The sequence below is a fragment of the Rhinoderma darwinii genome, chromosome 2, assembly GCF_050947455.1.
Source record: "Rhinoderma darwinii isolate aRhiDar2 chromosome 2, aRhiDar2.hap1, whole genome shotgun sequence".
NCBI lineage: Eukaryota > Metazoa > Chordata > Amphibia > Anura > Rhinodermatidae > Rhinoderma > Rhinoderma darwinii.
Genome location: NC_134688.1, coordinates 172,369,821 through 172,384,863, shown reverse-complemented (window position 1 = coordinate 172,384,863; position 15,043 = coordinate 172,369,821). Strand labels below are relative to the sequence as shown.

At 44.1% G+C, this 15,043-nt stretch overlaps 1 protein-coding gene across 1 annotated transcript; it reads left to right on the top strand.

The window, feature by feature from the left end:
* Positions 1-297: 297 nt before the first annotated feature.
* Positions 298-2,461, top strand: LOC142741769 (uncharacterized). The gene is made up of 4 exons (XM_075851103.1): positions 298-348; positions 526-667; positions 1,194-1,347; positions 1,717-2,461. The coding sequence occupies exons 1-4, from the start codon at positions 298-300 to the stop codon at positions 2,459-2,461; spliced, it is 1,092 nt and encodes a 363-aa protein (XP_075707218.1).
* Positions 2,462-15,043: the final 12,582 nt, after the last annotated feature.

Here is a 15,043-nt window from a genome sequence, read left to right as displayed (position 1 = left end):
GCGGAGCGGAATTTGGTGTCCGCAGCATGCAAGGGATGTTGCGGAGCAGTGGCGGACTGGTTGCGGACTCATTGCGGAAGTTCTCCATTCACTTCAATGGAGATTCGAAATTCCGCAATGAAGTCCGCAGATGTTATGTGTGGTGCGGATTTCGTTTGTGGTGCGGTGCGTATTTCCTGCCGGAGCAGGATATGACATCAGCATTCAGCATATTACAAAAGGAAGACGCCATTTTCGGCTTGCAGCCTGAGAGAGAAATTCAAAAAAGTTAAGAGACAACTCTGAACACAGGCTGCCATGTCGAGGTACAGACGTATGGACATGGAGGTTTCGTCCCTCATTAATCTGGTAAGTACATGTATATGTTTGTGTCATGTTGTTTCAAGATGTCTACTATGTATGGATTAACACTAGCAGCACCTGCAGAATGTCCATTTTCTTAAGGCAGATCACCATGTAACAGCTCCACTGTGATTCCAGAGTACCAAGCAAACAGCATTATGCCATTTTTTTTGATTTTTATAGGTGCATAGTAGGCCAGAGATCTGGGACAGCTCTATAGCTGCCTACAGCGACCGCAACGCCCGTGACGAGGGATGGTCGTTTGTGTGCCGCGGTCTGTACCCCGAGTGGGACGGGATGCTGGAGAGGGAGCAGGGAGTGATTGGTAAGTTAGCATTTAGTTTGTAATGCAGAGAGGTCAAAACACTGTTGCCAAAGGTTGTTTTGCATCATTAGCATGCTGGCAAAAATCAGCACTAATTTCCTTTTCTGCCTTGCTAAACGATACCCCAACTTTTGGCATGTCACTATGGCACATGCGCAGTTGCTGATCACTTTTTCCCCGACTGTAAGGGTATGTGCACATGGCCTATTGACGGCACTAAATCCTGCCTTACACACTCCATTTAACGACCTGAAGTACCTTTTGCAAGCGTGGACAACCATATGCACATTTAAATGCATGGGCAGATGTTTGCCAGCATCTTGGTGGCGTCGTGGCCTATTTTTGCCATGGCAAGAGGTCGTGGCAACCCAGGCGTAGCCATAGTTGCTGTCTACTCAAGTTCTGCCCCAATGATGTGGTTGCATTGATGATATATCCTCACGACAGGCCAGAGGACGCAATTGAGCTGTATACACCTGACTTCATCCACTATGCCCTAATTTAAAACACATCCTTCCTTTTCCAGAAAATGATGTGCGCAATCGGTGGAGGACAGTACGAGACCGGTTCCGCAAACAGCTATCAAAGACACCTGCAAGTGGCTCCTCTCCTTCACGGGGCCGTGCCATAGCCTACTATGAGGAACTGGCTTTCCTCATTCCCTGCAGGGAGCTACGAAGGTAAGTCTCGATTCGCACACACACCTGGGTTATAAAAGGGAGCGCATGAAACATGTGATTCAAAACGAACGGAATGCAATGTCTATTGCGTGAAGATTAGATTCCACATGTTTGTTTTCCTTTTGCCAGTGTTATCACGAAAATGCCCCCTGACCGTACACATTATCACATATCACTCTGTGTTGCTTATGTAACTCATTCTCTTCATGACGAGAATACGTCTTTCGTTTCCCCCCCCCCCCAAGATTGGTGTCAGTTGGGGTGTGTGTAGAATGGCAAAAGGATATGTTAACGAGATTAGCGACTGACAAACTGTCGGAGAAATGTCTTCAGAATCCCCTAAGTCAATGAGCGTTTTTTTCCCTGCAGAACGTCCGGAAATGTACCACCCCGGACGCCACAAGGGAGTGCACGTGGCCAGGTGCAGCAGCAGGCCGTGGCAGGCTCGTCATCAATTGTGGCTGCGGAAGATGCGCCCTACCAGCCAACCCCGGCACCAGCAACTCCGCGTGGCGACACCTCTCCAGCCCCCACGGCAGGAACTTCCCGACCGCGCCAAAGAGTGGGTGGCCGAAAGCGCCAGACGCCAGCAGACCAAAGTGACACGGTAGAGGGCCAAGCCATGCGCATGATTCGGAGGGTGGAGGCCGAAGATCAATACACCAGTTTCGGGAATGCCGTTGGTGGCCGATGTCGCGAGATGGAAAATACTCGCCGGGCGGCATATATGACCTGTGTCTTCGCCCTGGCCGATATATTTGAGGCCCCCCAGCCCCTACCCGATGTGGGAGATCTCATTTTTCACATGCGCACCCTAACTGGCCGTAGGGCTGACACGTCTGCCGCTGTGCCGCACGCCCCACCTCCTGCCTCTGCACCCTCCCTGCAGCCCGATCCCTATTTTTCCCCCTGGACTCATGGACATCCCTCTCGTTCCACTTTCCGCCCATACCCCAATGTCCCAAACCCTTTGCCCACCCCATACTCGTCCACTCTCCCACCTCTTCAGATCCATCCTCCCACCTCTGCGGCATACATGCCCCCTACCTCAACCTCCTCCTCTGCCCCCTCGTCGCATCCACAATTAAGCCCCCCGCGCTTCCACATATTGTAGTATGTTTTGTTCTTTTTTTGGTCGCTAGTGTAGCACGTATTTAATGTTTGTTACTTACATGATTCGACTCGTATGTAGTTGTGATGTGCATACGTTCCATCAAAGTTCCGTTGAATTTATGACTCTGACTTGTGTTTTTTTTGATTTGGATGGGAGGAGGCCAAAATGCGGGAGGGCATCAAGGGGACGATAACGATTGGTCACGGTGTGGCCGTTTTCATTTAGTAAATACTGTGTGGTTTGAGATGCTATGGTGTGCTCAACCAAGAAAGGCAACCTCTACATCATACTCCCTATTCAGACATGTGATTACTCAAATACACACACTTAGGCCAAATCCAAGTAATAGTGCATTATTTTATTGCAAAGGAAGCACATCCAACACACAATTTTCCATTCCATAGGAGTATCATTGACAGAATTGCCTACTGTTTGGACATTAAACCGATTACTGCTGGGTTGGCCGCACCCCGCCAACACAGGAGTATTGACAAGGTACGGGCCCTTCAGAAGTGAGGAAATAATCCGAGTAAATATCTCGTACGCGTACACCACTACTGCCCTGACCAGCAGAACCCCAGTTAATGGCACTGCCAACATAGGGCAGAAGTGAGTCGCCCTCAACTTCTTGACGGTATTCCTGGAGGTAGTTATGGAGGACACAACATGCCTTGATGACCGCATCAACGGTGGTTTCCTCCAATTGCATGGGCGAGGTAAAGACCCGCCACTGATTTGCCATGATGCCAAACGTGCACTCGACGAAACGTCGTGCCCAGCTCAGCCTATAATTAAAAATCCGACGACGGACAATGCTGACTATGGTGCGCAGCAGCAGAATCAAATATTGTCGGCGTAATTGAAGTGGTTGCTCCTGGATGTCAGGCATTATCCCACACTTCGGACTAGTATACTTCTCCGGCGAGATTCACTTCTCTTTCTGGCCACACTTATACATGCCATGGGTGTGTCCAGCTCGTCGTCATAGGAACTGAACTCACAAATGATGTCAGTTCCCTTTTTGGAAGACTTGCCTTTGAAATCCGCAACGAAATCCGCAACTAAATCCGCAAGGCAATCCGCAGCACTTTGCCAAAATCCGCAGCGGAATCCGCAATGCGGATTCTGTGCGGCATTGCTGCGGACAGTTGCGGAGGAATTCCGCCATGTGTGGTCATGCCCTTACAGAACCTGCAGGTCCAGTATTTTGCTTTTTTCCAGGCTGTGCTTCATTTAACAATTTAAATTAAATTAAGAAATAATAAAATGTTCTTCCATCTCAAACTTTATAGTCCAACAGGGAACACAGTGACAGTCTGTGAGTAAAGAGATCCTTTTTATATAACATTGCAGCTTGTACAGGGTTCTCCGAAGAGCACTAGAAACAGGCAGACAAAAAAGCTATACATGGAATGTGCTACCATTACTAAATAATAGTATGATGTGGTTGTATTGCACAATAAAGCAGTCATATATGGGTAAGATCTGCTGTATGGTTGAGGTTATTCATCTCTTGCTTCTGCCAAGTTAAATTAAATTTTTTTCTGCAACCAGAACAACGACCGTTCAATCTCTTATGTACTATGAAGAATTTAGAGGGCGGGTGTTCATTTCTATCTTTGCTACAGGCCAATCCGCTGAGCAGGAAGTTTAATTTGCATAGAAAGCGTGATTTTTTTAGGCATTCTGAATGGGAGTTCTGGTCTTTTTTTTGTCCGGGGCATTTCTTAGATGCCTTTAGGCCCCATGCACACGACCATAGATTTTGTCCGTGACTGCGGACCGTAGTTACAGTCCACAATTACGGATCCATTCATTTCTATTGACCACAGACACCTTCCCGTATTCTTACGGCAAGGTATCCGGGCTGTATAAAGCCTCCGCAAAAGACAGGACATTTCCTATATTTTGCTTTTTACAGACCATGCTCCCGTACTTTGCCAAAATGCAGGACCACGGACTGTGATTATGGGCTTTGTCGTGTGCATGGTGCCTTAAGCTTACAGAATTTTATTCTAACATAACATTGAAGGCTTCTTCCAAATATAAAAAAAATAATTTGATTATGGAAATGTATACATATACACTCCTCAACATTGAAATTGTAACACCAAGAAGGACAAGCCATAAGGTTATGCAAATCGAGAAAGTAGCATGTGTCACTAAGATATGCAAATGTTCTAATTTTCAAGCACCTTGTGGTAGGGGTAGGGGAATAAAAGCCAGATTAAAAAGCAAAGTTTGTTAGCCACATGAATCCTCAAAATACAGATCAAGTGGTGTGGGATGATTGTGTGATGCCTCCTGTTCATCGACGTGCCAGTTATCAACAATTGTCGCAAACTGAGAGGGCAAAATCCTTGAACTGAGAGACCGTGGTTTGTCACTCCGACAGATGGCTACGCGCCTAGGCTGAGATGTCAACACTGTTCAACGTTACGTGTCCCGGAGGTTGGGATAACAACAACAAATGGGAATGACAGCAAGAGTTGCACGGAGGCAAACCTCTGCATGGATGGATCGTCTGATTGGAAGAATGGCGCGTAGTGATTCATTCTGAACTACAAGGGAAATTCAACATCACATCCTAAGCCTAGGGAGGCAACCAGTGTCGAAACATTTTGAATTTGGCCAATGGGGTGATGTTATCAATCTACTCCATAGATTGCCATAGCAACCAGAAACAGCCAGGCAGAGACTACAGCAACCTGCCACTGAGGAGCAGGTGAATTATGATGGATTATGGAGAGGTGAGTAACTGCCGAAGGCCACCAGCAGGGCACAGGGGAATGGTGCTGGACACCATGGAGAGGTGAGTAACAAGGTGCATACACCAAACATATCTATAGGGTCCCATTGACCTGAGGTATGCTTTGTTGTGCCTTTTTTTTATACTGTATTGAATAACATAGTCAACTGTGCTATTTAATACAGAGGCATCCTGCAAAAAAAACATTTTTTAGAAAAACATTTATAGAGTGGCATACTGTTCTGGCATTTTGTCAGAAGAATACGTAGGGAGTATTTTCCAATATATACCTCCAACGAACACTGCAAACATAGTGTGCAAAGAGCCTATGTGTCTCCAGTGTGAAGAGTTTTCCATTGCAACTAGGGCCCTAAATGCAATAATCCTTAAGCAACTCAAGTACTGTTACGAATTAATTATTTTTCTAGAATATTTTTTATCTAAAATACTGCACAAACCACACTTTGTAAAATGCAGGAATGCAAATATATTTCCAATATGTAGTTCTACCATAACTGTTTAAAAAATGACTTCTCCATTCATGATGGTTGCATTTGAGTGCAACACTTTAACAAATTCTGAGTTTCAATAAATGTCAGTGTTGTATGGTGCTCAAATGTAAAGAAAAAAAACTAGAACAATATCTGTCAAGTACAATTAAATTTGAGTTGAGCAAAAACAGCAAATATACATTAATAACAAAATTAATTATTTTGCAATATAATTTCAGGTGTTTGCTTGTACATCTACAGTAATTATATTCATGTATAAATCAGATTTTGCTAGAGATACTTAGTCTGAGCCCACATGCTGGGGACTTTTAATGGCTCGGATTTTGTTTGTCACATGCGGATGTCGTGGAAATCAATGGCTCAAAATATATTAGACTGAAATTTATATGAGTCCAAACAGACTATCAAGGCCAGGCCCCAATATTCAGTATCCTAATTAGGATATTTCACCGATATATATCGAGAGAGAAGAAGAAAACACACAGACATGCTGATATGCTCAAAATGCTCCTCTGAAGGATTTATTTCCCAGCTCAAACTGTTAGACTGATATTCAGAAGGGGTGTAGGCTTGAGGTTAACCAATCAGAGACAATGTGACAATATTTGTTATTCAGTAAAAAGCATACAATAAAATACATCCCAGATACATCATTATAATTCTTCACACATTAGGTTTGCAGGTGGCCTTATCTCTCTTGGACAGAATATTCTCGTGGAGATGGGGGAGACCTTCCCTCTCGCATACTTGCCACTCTCCCATCTCACTCCCTGTCCATTCTCTACAAACTTCGCATGGGAACCAAGGTCGAAGATAAAACATACGAAATCAACATTACTTGTATTAAAGGAACAATAACTTTCCTATTCACTACAAAAGAACCAAGATGGGAACTCCAGACAAGATGGCTGCTGCACGAAACTAAATCATTTAAACATTATCATAATCACTTTCACATAATACATATCTTAGTAATTCGGCATCCTGCTTGATAATTCACAATGTAATTTCATACAGAGAATATAAGCAAATAAACCATCCTTCACACGGATATATTGATGCGGATCACTCTATGCATTGCAAAGGGTGAAATCCACTGTAAAAATATACAACCAATTCACAGCAGAATTGACAAGCTGCAGATTAAAAAAATCCACAGCATGCCTTCAATTCCGCATGATTTGTCTCTGCAACATGTGAATGGGGTTTTGAAAACCTCATCCACACGTATTGTACCATAAATTGCTGCAGATTTTTAGTGGTGAATCCACATAAAAAATCTACAGCAGTGCGGCAGTATGTGAATTCACCCTAATGAATATTTCTGAAACAACATCAAAAAAGTGTTCTACTGAAAAGAATTGTACTAAATTTGTACCCAGAATTTGGTATATGTATTCTGAAAATGATCAGCAGGAGGATTGACAATTATGCGGTGTGCTATTTTAACATTAGTAACTGTATTATCTTCATTGAATGATCTCACTATGATATTAAAGCGATACTTTCTTACTACATTGTCCAACTATATTTGCCTCCTTGCCACTATTTTGCCAGAATGTCTAGTAAGTAAGGGACATGGGGCCAGTGCTATTACACCACAGCAAAAATGTTAGAGAATATTACAGATGAGTCTAATTTTATATCCAGACTTTTTGGAATCAGTACACATGTAGCACTAGTAAGGAACTGACATGGCTTTCGATTAGTAACCCTAGCTAAGTTTGTTATTAAGTTTGTATTCTGAAAGCAAAAATATTAGTAGTATTTTTTATGTCGCCCCCCAAAAAAAAAATAATTTGATTTTTGTTTTTCTTTTCAAATAAAATAGAGCAAAAAAATATATATTAAAGAATAATTCTGGGCAGACTAAATAAAGCTCCTTAATATGCTCTGTTGTGCATGTCATCACCAATAGTACATATTTAGTACATAAATTCTACTTTTTAGCACTTATTTAAGGCTTTTTACAGTCCTGTTCTTGCTGGTAGCTGCAGCTGCTTTTCTCAGCTCATTGGAGGGTCAATTCATCTGCCTGTGTCTAACCCTGTACAAGCTGAAATGTAACTCTAACCAAGAAATGTTCACTCACATATTGTCACTGCGCTTCTTCTTGGACTACAAGGTTTTAGAACTAGATTTACTAACTCTTTAATGGGTGGATGAAATACTGCCTAAGGGAAGTAGAATGCAGGACCCACAGGTTCTATAACAGATACTTCACTGCAGCTGCATCAGGATATGGCTAATACAACATGAGTGACAGGGATGCAGGGAGGAGGCCGTGCAGGCAGAGGCCTGTATAGAATGTTATGTACAGTTGCTAGGGACAGGGCCGCCATCAGGAATTTCTGGGCCTCATACTGCCAAGGAGTCTGGGCCCCCTTTATTATAGTAGAGCACAGTGAAAAGCAAACTAGCAGATTCTCTTTGGAGGGGCAGAGAAAGGAGTTGGGTATCAGAGAGCAAAGGAGAGAGACTAAGTGTCTAAGTGCCAGGGCTCGGTGGGTGAAGGGAAGGAGAGGGCTGGGAAAATTCAAAGTGGCAGGGGTGGGAGAGTGGGCATGGGGAGATGCAACCTGACATGGGCTCTGTGGAGTGAGAGGGAAGAGACAGCGGCTCTGTGGGGGAAAAAAAAGGGAAACAGTGTAGGCACTGGGAGTAGACACTAGGTGCCAACACAGATGCCCCCATACAGTACAATTCCCCCATGCAGTATAATGCCCCATAGCTCAACCATACGGCATAATGCCCCCATACAGTATAGTGTACCTATAGATTCCCCCATATAGTATAATACCCCATAACTGATGCCATACAGTATAATGCCCCCTTAGCTGCTACCATACGGTATAATGCCCCCACAGCTGCTCCATACAGTATAATGCCCCTATAGCTGCCACTATAGAGTAGCTGTCCCCATACAGTATAATGCCCTTTTAGCTGCCACTATACAGTATAATGCCCCCTTAGCTGCCACCATACGGTATAATGCCCCCACATCTGCTCTATACAGTATAATGCCCCTATAGCTTCCCCCATACAGTATAATGCCCCCATACAGTAGCTGCCCCCATACAGTATAATGCCCCTTTACTTGCCACTATACAGTATAATGCCCCCTTAGTTGCCCCATACAGTATAATGCCCCATACCTGCCCATTTACAGTATAATGCTGCCTTAGCTGCGCCATACAGTATGATGCCCCTTAGCTGCCCCTAGTGCCAGTGCCCACATATAAAGTGCCAGTGCCTACGTAGATAGTGCCACACACAGTGCCCATGTAGATAGCGCCACAGTGTCTCTCTGTACATAGTGCCACACCCCCTCAAAGATAGTGCCACCTATGTAACTAGGGGGAGAAGACAGGTTTTTGTCGCGTTACACAGCACAGGAGATAAGACCCGTTGGTAAGAGCTGCTAGTGATACTGTGGTGTGCTACAGTGTTAAGAAGACCTAATACAGACATAGGTAAGATATTTGCTTTCTATGGGGGCAGGAGGAGATTATTTGAGGAGACTCCGGGCAGCAGCAACCTGACATCACTCACTGCGTCAGAAGACTGCTACTCCTATTTCCCCTATCCGATTCCTCTGGGCTCAAAACTCCCATCACTGCGCTTGTAATGAGGTATCCCCTTCTTTTCTCCTACCCATACGCTGTCAAGCCACTGTAGATGAGGAGGAGCGGACATTATGTAAACATGTTTCTCTCTAGCGGGCCCTTGCAGTTTTACTTTGGTGTAAAAAACTTGCCGCGGCTCCGTGATAGGACCTGATCTTTTCACCAAAGTGAAATCCTAAGGGACCCACTTCAGTGAGCAAATGAATAGGTCCGATTGTAGCTTTTCTGCTGCCTGAGGCGAAAATAGAAATGGCTGTATATAATTACAGCTCCAGAGCCAAGCTCTTACATATATACAGCACCAGAACCAAGCTCAGTATATATATACACAGCACCAGAACGAAGATCAGTACATATATATGGCACCAGAACCAAGCTCAGTACATAAATACAACACCAGAACCAAGCTCAGTACATATATACAGTACCAGATCCAGGCTCACTCTATACATATATATATATATATATACCGCATAAATACAGCACCAGAACAAAGCTCAGTACATAAATCAGCACCAGCACAAGTAAAGCTCAATTTAGTGCAACTCCTGCCGTACAGCTTCCAGCATGGCCCGAACAATATTAAGGATATGCTAGGAGTTGCTGTTTCACAAAAAAAATAATCATACCACCCATCATCTCGCTGCGGCTCATACAGTGACTACAGTACTGATTAGAGGCAGAATAAACATTTACATCAGGTGACTCACAGGTGACGTCTTCTCAGATTCTAGTTGTTCTTTTTCTCTTTTCTTCTCCATCCGGTCCAGACCTCTATGATGACTTCTCCAGGCCACAGCCCATTTCTGAAGTTTGCCGCTCAGATGTCTTCAGCTTCTCACTTTTCAAACATTTCTGCACATTTAAATAAAGATAAAATTCTCATGCTGCCACACACTACGCTCCCAAAATATAATAGGGCCATACAATGCACCTGTGCTGAATGGCAGGGCAGAATGCATTCTGCCCTGCCAATCCGCACCTTTCAACGATGCAAGCGATCATGCCATTGTGCCGCTTGTGTTGTTGAAAGGTGCTGATTGGCAGGGCACGAAACATTCCCTGCCATTCAGTGCTTATGCATGTAAATGTAAAACATGAGCAGTATACCAAGTGAAGACCTGTGTGGGGACATGACAGAACTAACTTGGCCACTATTATCCTCTTAACGATCACCCATTGTCTTTTGTGCGCGATGCGTGTCCTCAGTCTGCAGAAACCTCATTTAGCTGCAGTAGAGCAGTGCTAACGGCTCCCTGAGCTCTTCTGCGCTAAGAAAGAGCTGTTACTAACAGCTCAGGTTCTTACTGCAGCCTCCTGCTTTACAGCTGGAATCGGAGGAACCTCCAATCCTGGAGTTTAATCCAATTGTTACCACGGACCTTGACCACAGCATGATCAAAGGGGACACCCTAGAGCAATGCCCTTTCAAATTGTGAGGCACCCCCTAGTTGTTGGTGAGGCTCAGCAGGGGAGGCAACTTTGGTAAAGGTGATAATATGCTTTCCATGGCTTCACAAATTTTTAATATTTAGCAACGTACACTACCGTTCAAAAGTTTGGGGTCACCCTGACAATTTTGTGTTTTCCATAAAAGCTCACACTTATATTTATCAAATGAGTTGCAAAAGGACTAGAAAATATAGTCAAGACATTGACAAGGTTAGAAATAATTATTTTTACTTGCAATAATAATTTTCTCCTTCAAACTTTGCTTTCGTCAAAGAATGCTCCATTTGCAGCAATTACAGCATTGCAGACCTTTGGCATTCTAGCTGTTAATTTGCTGAGGTAATCGGGAGAAATTTCACCCCATGCTTCCAGAAGCCCCTCCCACAATTTGGATTGGCTTGATGGGCACTTCTTGCGTACCATACAGTCAAGCTGCTCCCACAACAGCTCTATGGGGTTGAGATCTGGTGACTGCGCTGGCCACTCCATTACAGATAGAATACCAGCTGCCTGCTTCTTCCCTAAATAGTTCTTGCATAATTTGGAGGTGTGCTTTGGGGCATTGTCCTGTTGTAGGATGAAATTGGCTCCAATCAAGCGCTGTCCACAGGGTATGGCATGGCGTTGCAAAATTGAGTGATAGCCTTCCTTGTTCAAAATCCCTTTTACCTTGTACAAATCTCCCACTTTACCAGCACCAAAGCAACCCCAGACCATCACATTACCTCCACCATGCTTGACAGATGGCGTCAGGCACTCTTCCAGCATCTTTTCAGTTGTTCTGCGTCTCACAAATGTTCTTCTGTGTGATCCAAACACCTCAAACTTCGATTTGTCTGTCCATAACACTTTTTTCCAATCTTCCTCTGTCCAATGTCTGTGTGCTTTTGCCCATATTAATCTTTTCCTTTTATTAGCCAGTCTCAGATATGGCTTTTTCTTTGCCACTCTGCCCTGAAGGCCAGCATCCCAGATTCGCCTCTTCACTGTAGACATTGACACTGGCGTTTTGCGGGTACTATTTAATGAAGCTGCAAGTTGAGGACCTGTGAGGCGTCTATTTCTCAAACTAGAGACTCTAATGTACTTGTCTTGTTGCTCAGTTGTGCAGCGGGGCCTCCCACTTCTCTTTCTACTCTGGTTAGAGCCTGTTTGTGCTGTCCTCTGAAGGGAGTAGTACACACCATTGTAGGAAATCTTCAGTTTCTTGGCAATTTCTCGCATGGAATAGCCTTCATTTCTAAGAACAAGAATAGACTGTCGAGTTTCACATGAAAGCTCTCTTTTTCTAGCCATTTTGAGAGTTTAATCGAACCCACAAATGTAATGCTCCAGATTCTCAACTAGCTCAAAGGAAGGTCAGTTTTATAGCTCCTCTAAACAGCAAAACTGTTTACAGCGGTGCTAACATAATTGGGTTTTCAAGTGTTTTCTAATCATCCATTAGCCTTCTAACACAGTTAGCAAACACAATGTACCATTAGAACACTGGAGTGATGGTTGCTGGAAATGGGCCTCTATACACCTATGTAGATATTGCATTAAAAACCAGATGTTTGCAGCTAGAATAGTCATTTACCACATTAACAATGTATAGAGTGTATTTCTGATTAATTTAATGTTATCTTCATTGACAAAAACTGTGCTTTTCTTTCAAAAATAAGGAAATTTCTAAGTGACCCTAAACTTTTGAACGGTAGTGTAATTGACAACTTTTATGCTTTTTTTAACATTATGCTGGATTTAGGAGACAAATGAAAGACAAATTAAGATACATTTTTCATTTTGCCATGGGACTTTGACTAATGGTGAGGCCTAGCAATCACCATGTCATGGTTGGTGAGGCACCAGTAGAAAAAATAAGAAATAATATAATAAAAATGTAATTTAAAAAAAGTGTCGGCCAGAAAAAAAAAATATATATACCCCCGATTATTTAGTATGAAATAAGTTTTATTGCCCATACATTAAATAAAACCCAAAACAATAGAAATCAGCTTTTTTTCAATATTTGCACCGCAAACATTTTTAAATATGAATTACATGGTAATTGATATGTATCATCAAACAGCAGCAAAAAAAATAAACTTCTATCTGCACAAAACAAAGCATTATTCTGCCACATCAATAAAAAAAAATTACAAATTTATGGCTGCTAAAATGCAGAGAAGAATGAGAAGCAAAAACGAATAAATTTAGCTTGTCATTAAGGCCCAAATAGGCTTGGTCATTGAGGCGTTAATCACCATGTAAGATCTGACCTAAATACATGCTGTAAAAGGTTTCCTCTAGAACAATACTTGATAAATTTCAATATCTTTGAGTTATGGGACAATTCTTCGAAACATTACATTAGAAATGTATCAACCGTGCTCTTGAATTTGAACACTTGTTGAGCTATTGTTCTGTGATAAGTGCCTTCTGAAGTTAAGTGGGTTTTCCCGGATATATAACTATTTTCTAATATTCCTAAAACTAGAAAATAAAAAAAATTGCTAACCTTAGGGGTTCTGTGATCCCAGGTCCTTCTTATACTATCTATAAGCGATGACATGATGTTCATATGATATCACATCATGTGACCAGTGTTCCACAGTCTGGCCGCTCACTAAAGTTTAAAGCCCATGCACTGTCACAGGTGGCGGGTGGATGCAGTGGCGTCACATTCACTTGTATGTGCGTCCTCAGGATGAATACTATAGGCTGCAGGTCACGTTAAGCCTGAAGCTTATATGGCACTGAAAGTCATGCAGGTCGGCGTGATGACTTCTGCACATGCGTCTCGTCTGAGAGGCAGTGTAGAGCTCTGTCTGACGCGGGAACGGGGTAAGGTAAGTACAATCTTTTTTTTTTTTAAGGAGCTGTGGGAGAGGGGGGCTGTGTAGCGCTATATACAAAGGGAGAGGGGGGCTGTGTAGCACTAAAAAACAAACGGAGAGGGGGGCTGTGTAGCGCTATATATAGGGGGGAATTGTTGTCTAACACTATATACACAATGGAAGGAGGGGGCTGTGTAGCACTATATACAAGGGGAGAGGGGGGCTGTGTAGCACTATATACAAGGGGAGAGGGCGGCTGTGTAGCACTATATACAAGGGAGGAGGGCGGCTGTGTAGCACTATATACAAGGGAAGAGGGGGGCTGTGTAGCACGATATTCAAGGGAAGAGGGGGGCTGTGTAGCACAATATACAAGGGTAGAGGGGGACTGTGTAGCGCTACACACAAGGGGAGGAGAGGGGCTGTGTAACACTATATACACAAGGGGAGGAGGGGGGCTGTGTAACACTATATACACAAGGGGAGGAGGGGCGCTGTGTTCACTATATACAAGGGAAGACGGGGGGCTGTGTAGCACTATATACAAGGGGAGAGGGTGGCTGTGTAGCACTTTATACAAGGGGAGAGGGGGGCTGTGTAGCACTATATACAAGGGGAGAGGGGCTGTGTAATGCTATATACACAAGGGGAGAAGGGGGCTGTGTAGCGCTATATACAAGGGTAGAGGGGGGCTGTGTAGCGCTATATACAAAAGGAGAGAGGGGCTGTGTAGCGCATTATACAAGGGGAGAGAGGGGCTGTGTAGCGCTATGTACAAGTGGAAAGGGGGCTGTGTAGTGCTATATACAAGGGGAGAGAGGGGCTGTGTAGCGCTATATACAAGGGGAGGAGTGGGGCTGTATAGCACTATATACAGGGGGTATTGCTGTGTAACACTATATACACAAGGGGAGGAGGGGGGCTGTGTAACACTATATACACAAGGGGAGGAGGGGGCTGTGTAGTGCTATATACAAGGGGAGAGGGGGCTGTGTAGCACTATGTACAAGGGGAGAGGGCGGCTGTGTAGCACGATATACAAGGGGAAAGGGGGCTGTGTAGCATTATATACCAGGGGAGACTGGGGCTGTTTAGCACGATATACAAGGGGAGAAGGGGGCTGTGTAGTGCTATATACAATGGGGGCTGTCAGCGCTACATACAAGGGGAGAGGGGGGCTGTGTAGCGCTATATACAAGGGGAGAGCGGGGCTGTGTGGCACTATATACACAAGGAGGCTGTGTGGCACTATCTACAGGGGACTGTGGCACTATCTACAGCGGGACTGTGTGTCACTATCTACAGGGGGTTGTGTGGGCCTATCTACAGGGGGTTATGTGGCACTATCTACAGGGGGGTTTGTGTGGCACTATCTACAGGGGGTCTGTGTGGCACTATCTACAGGGCAGGTCTGTGTGGCGCTA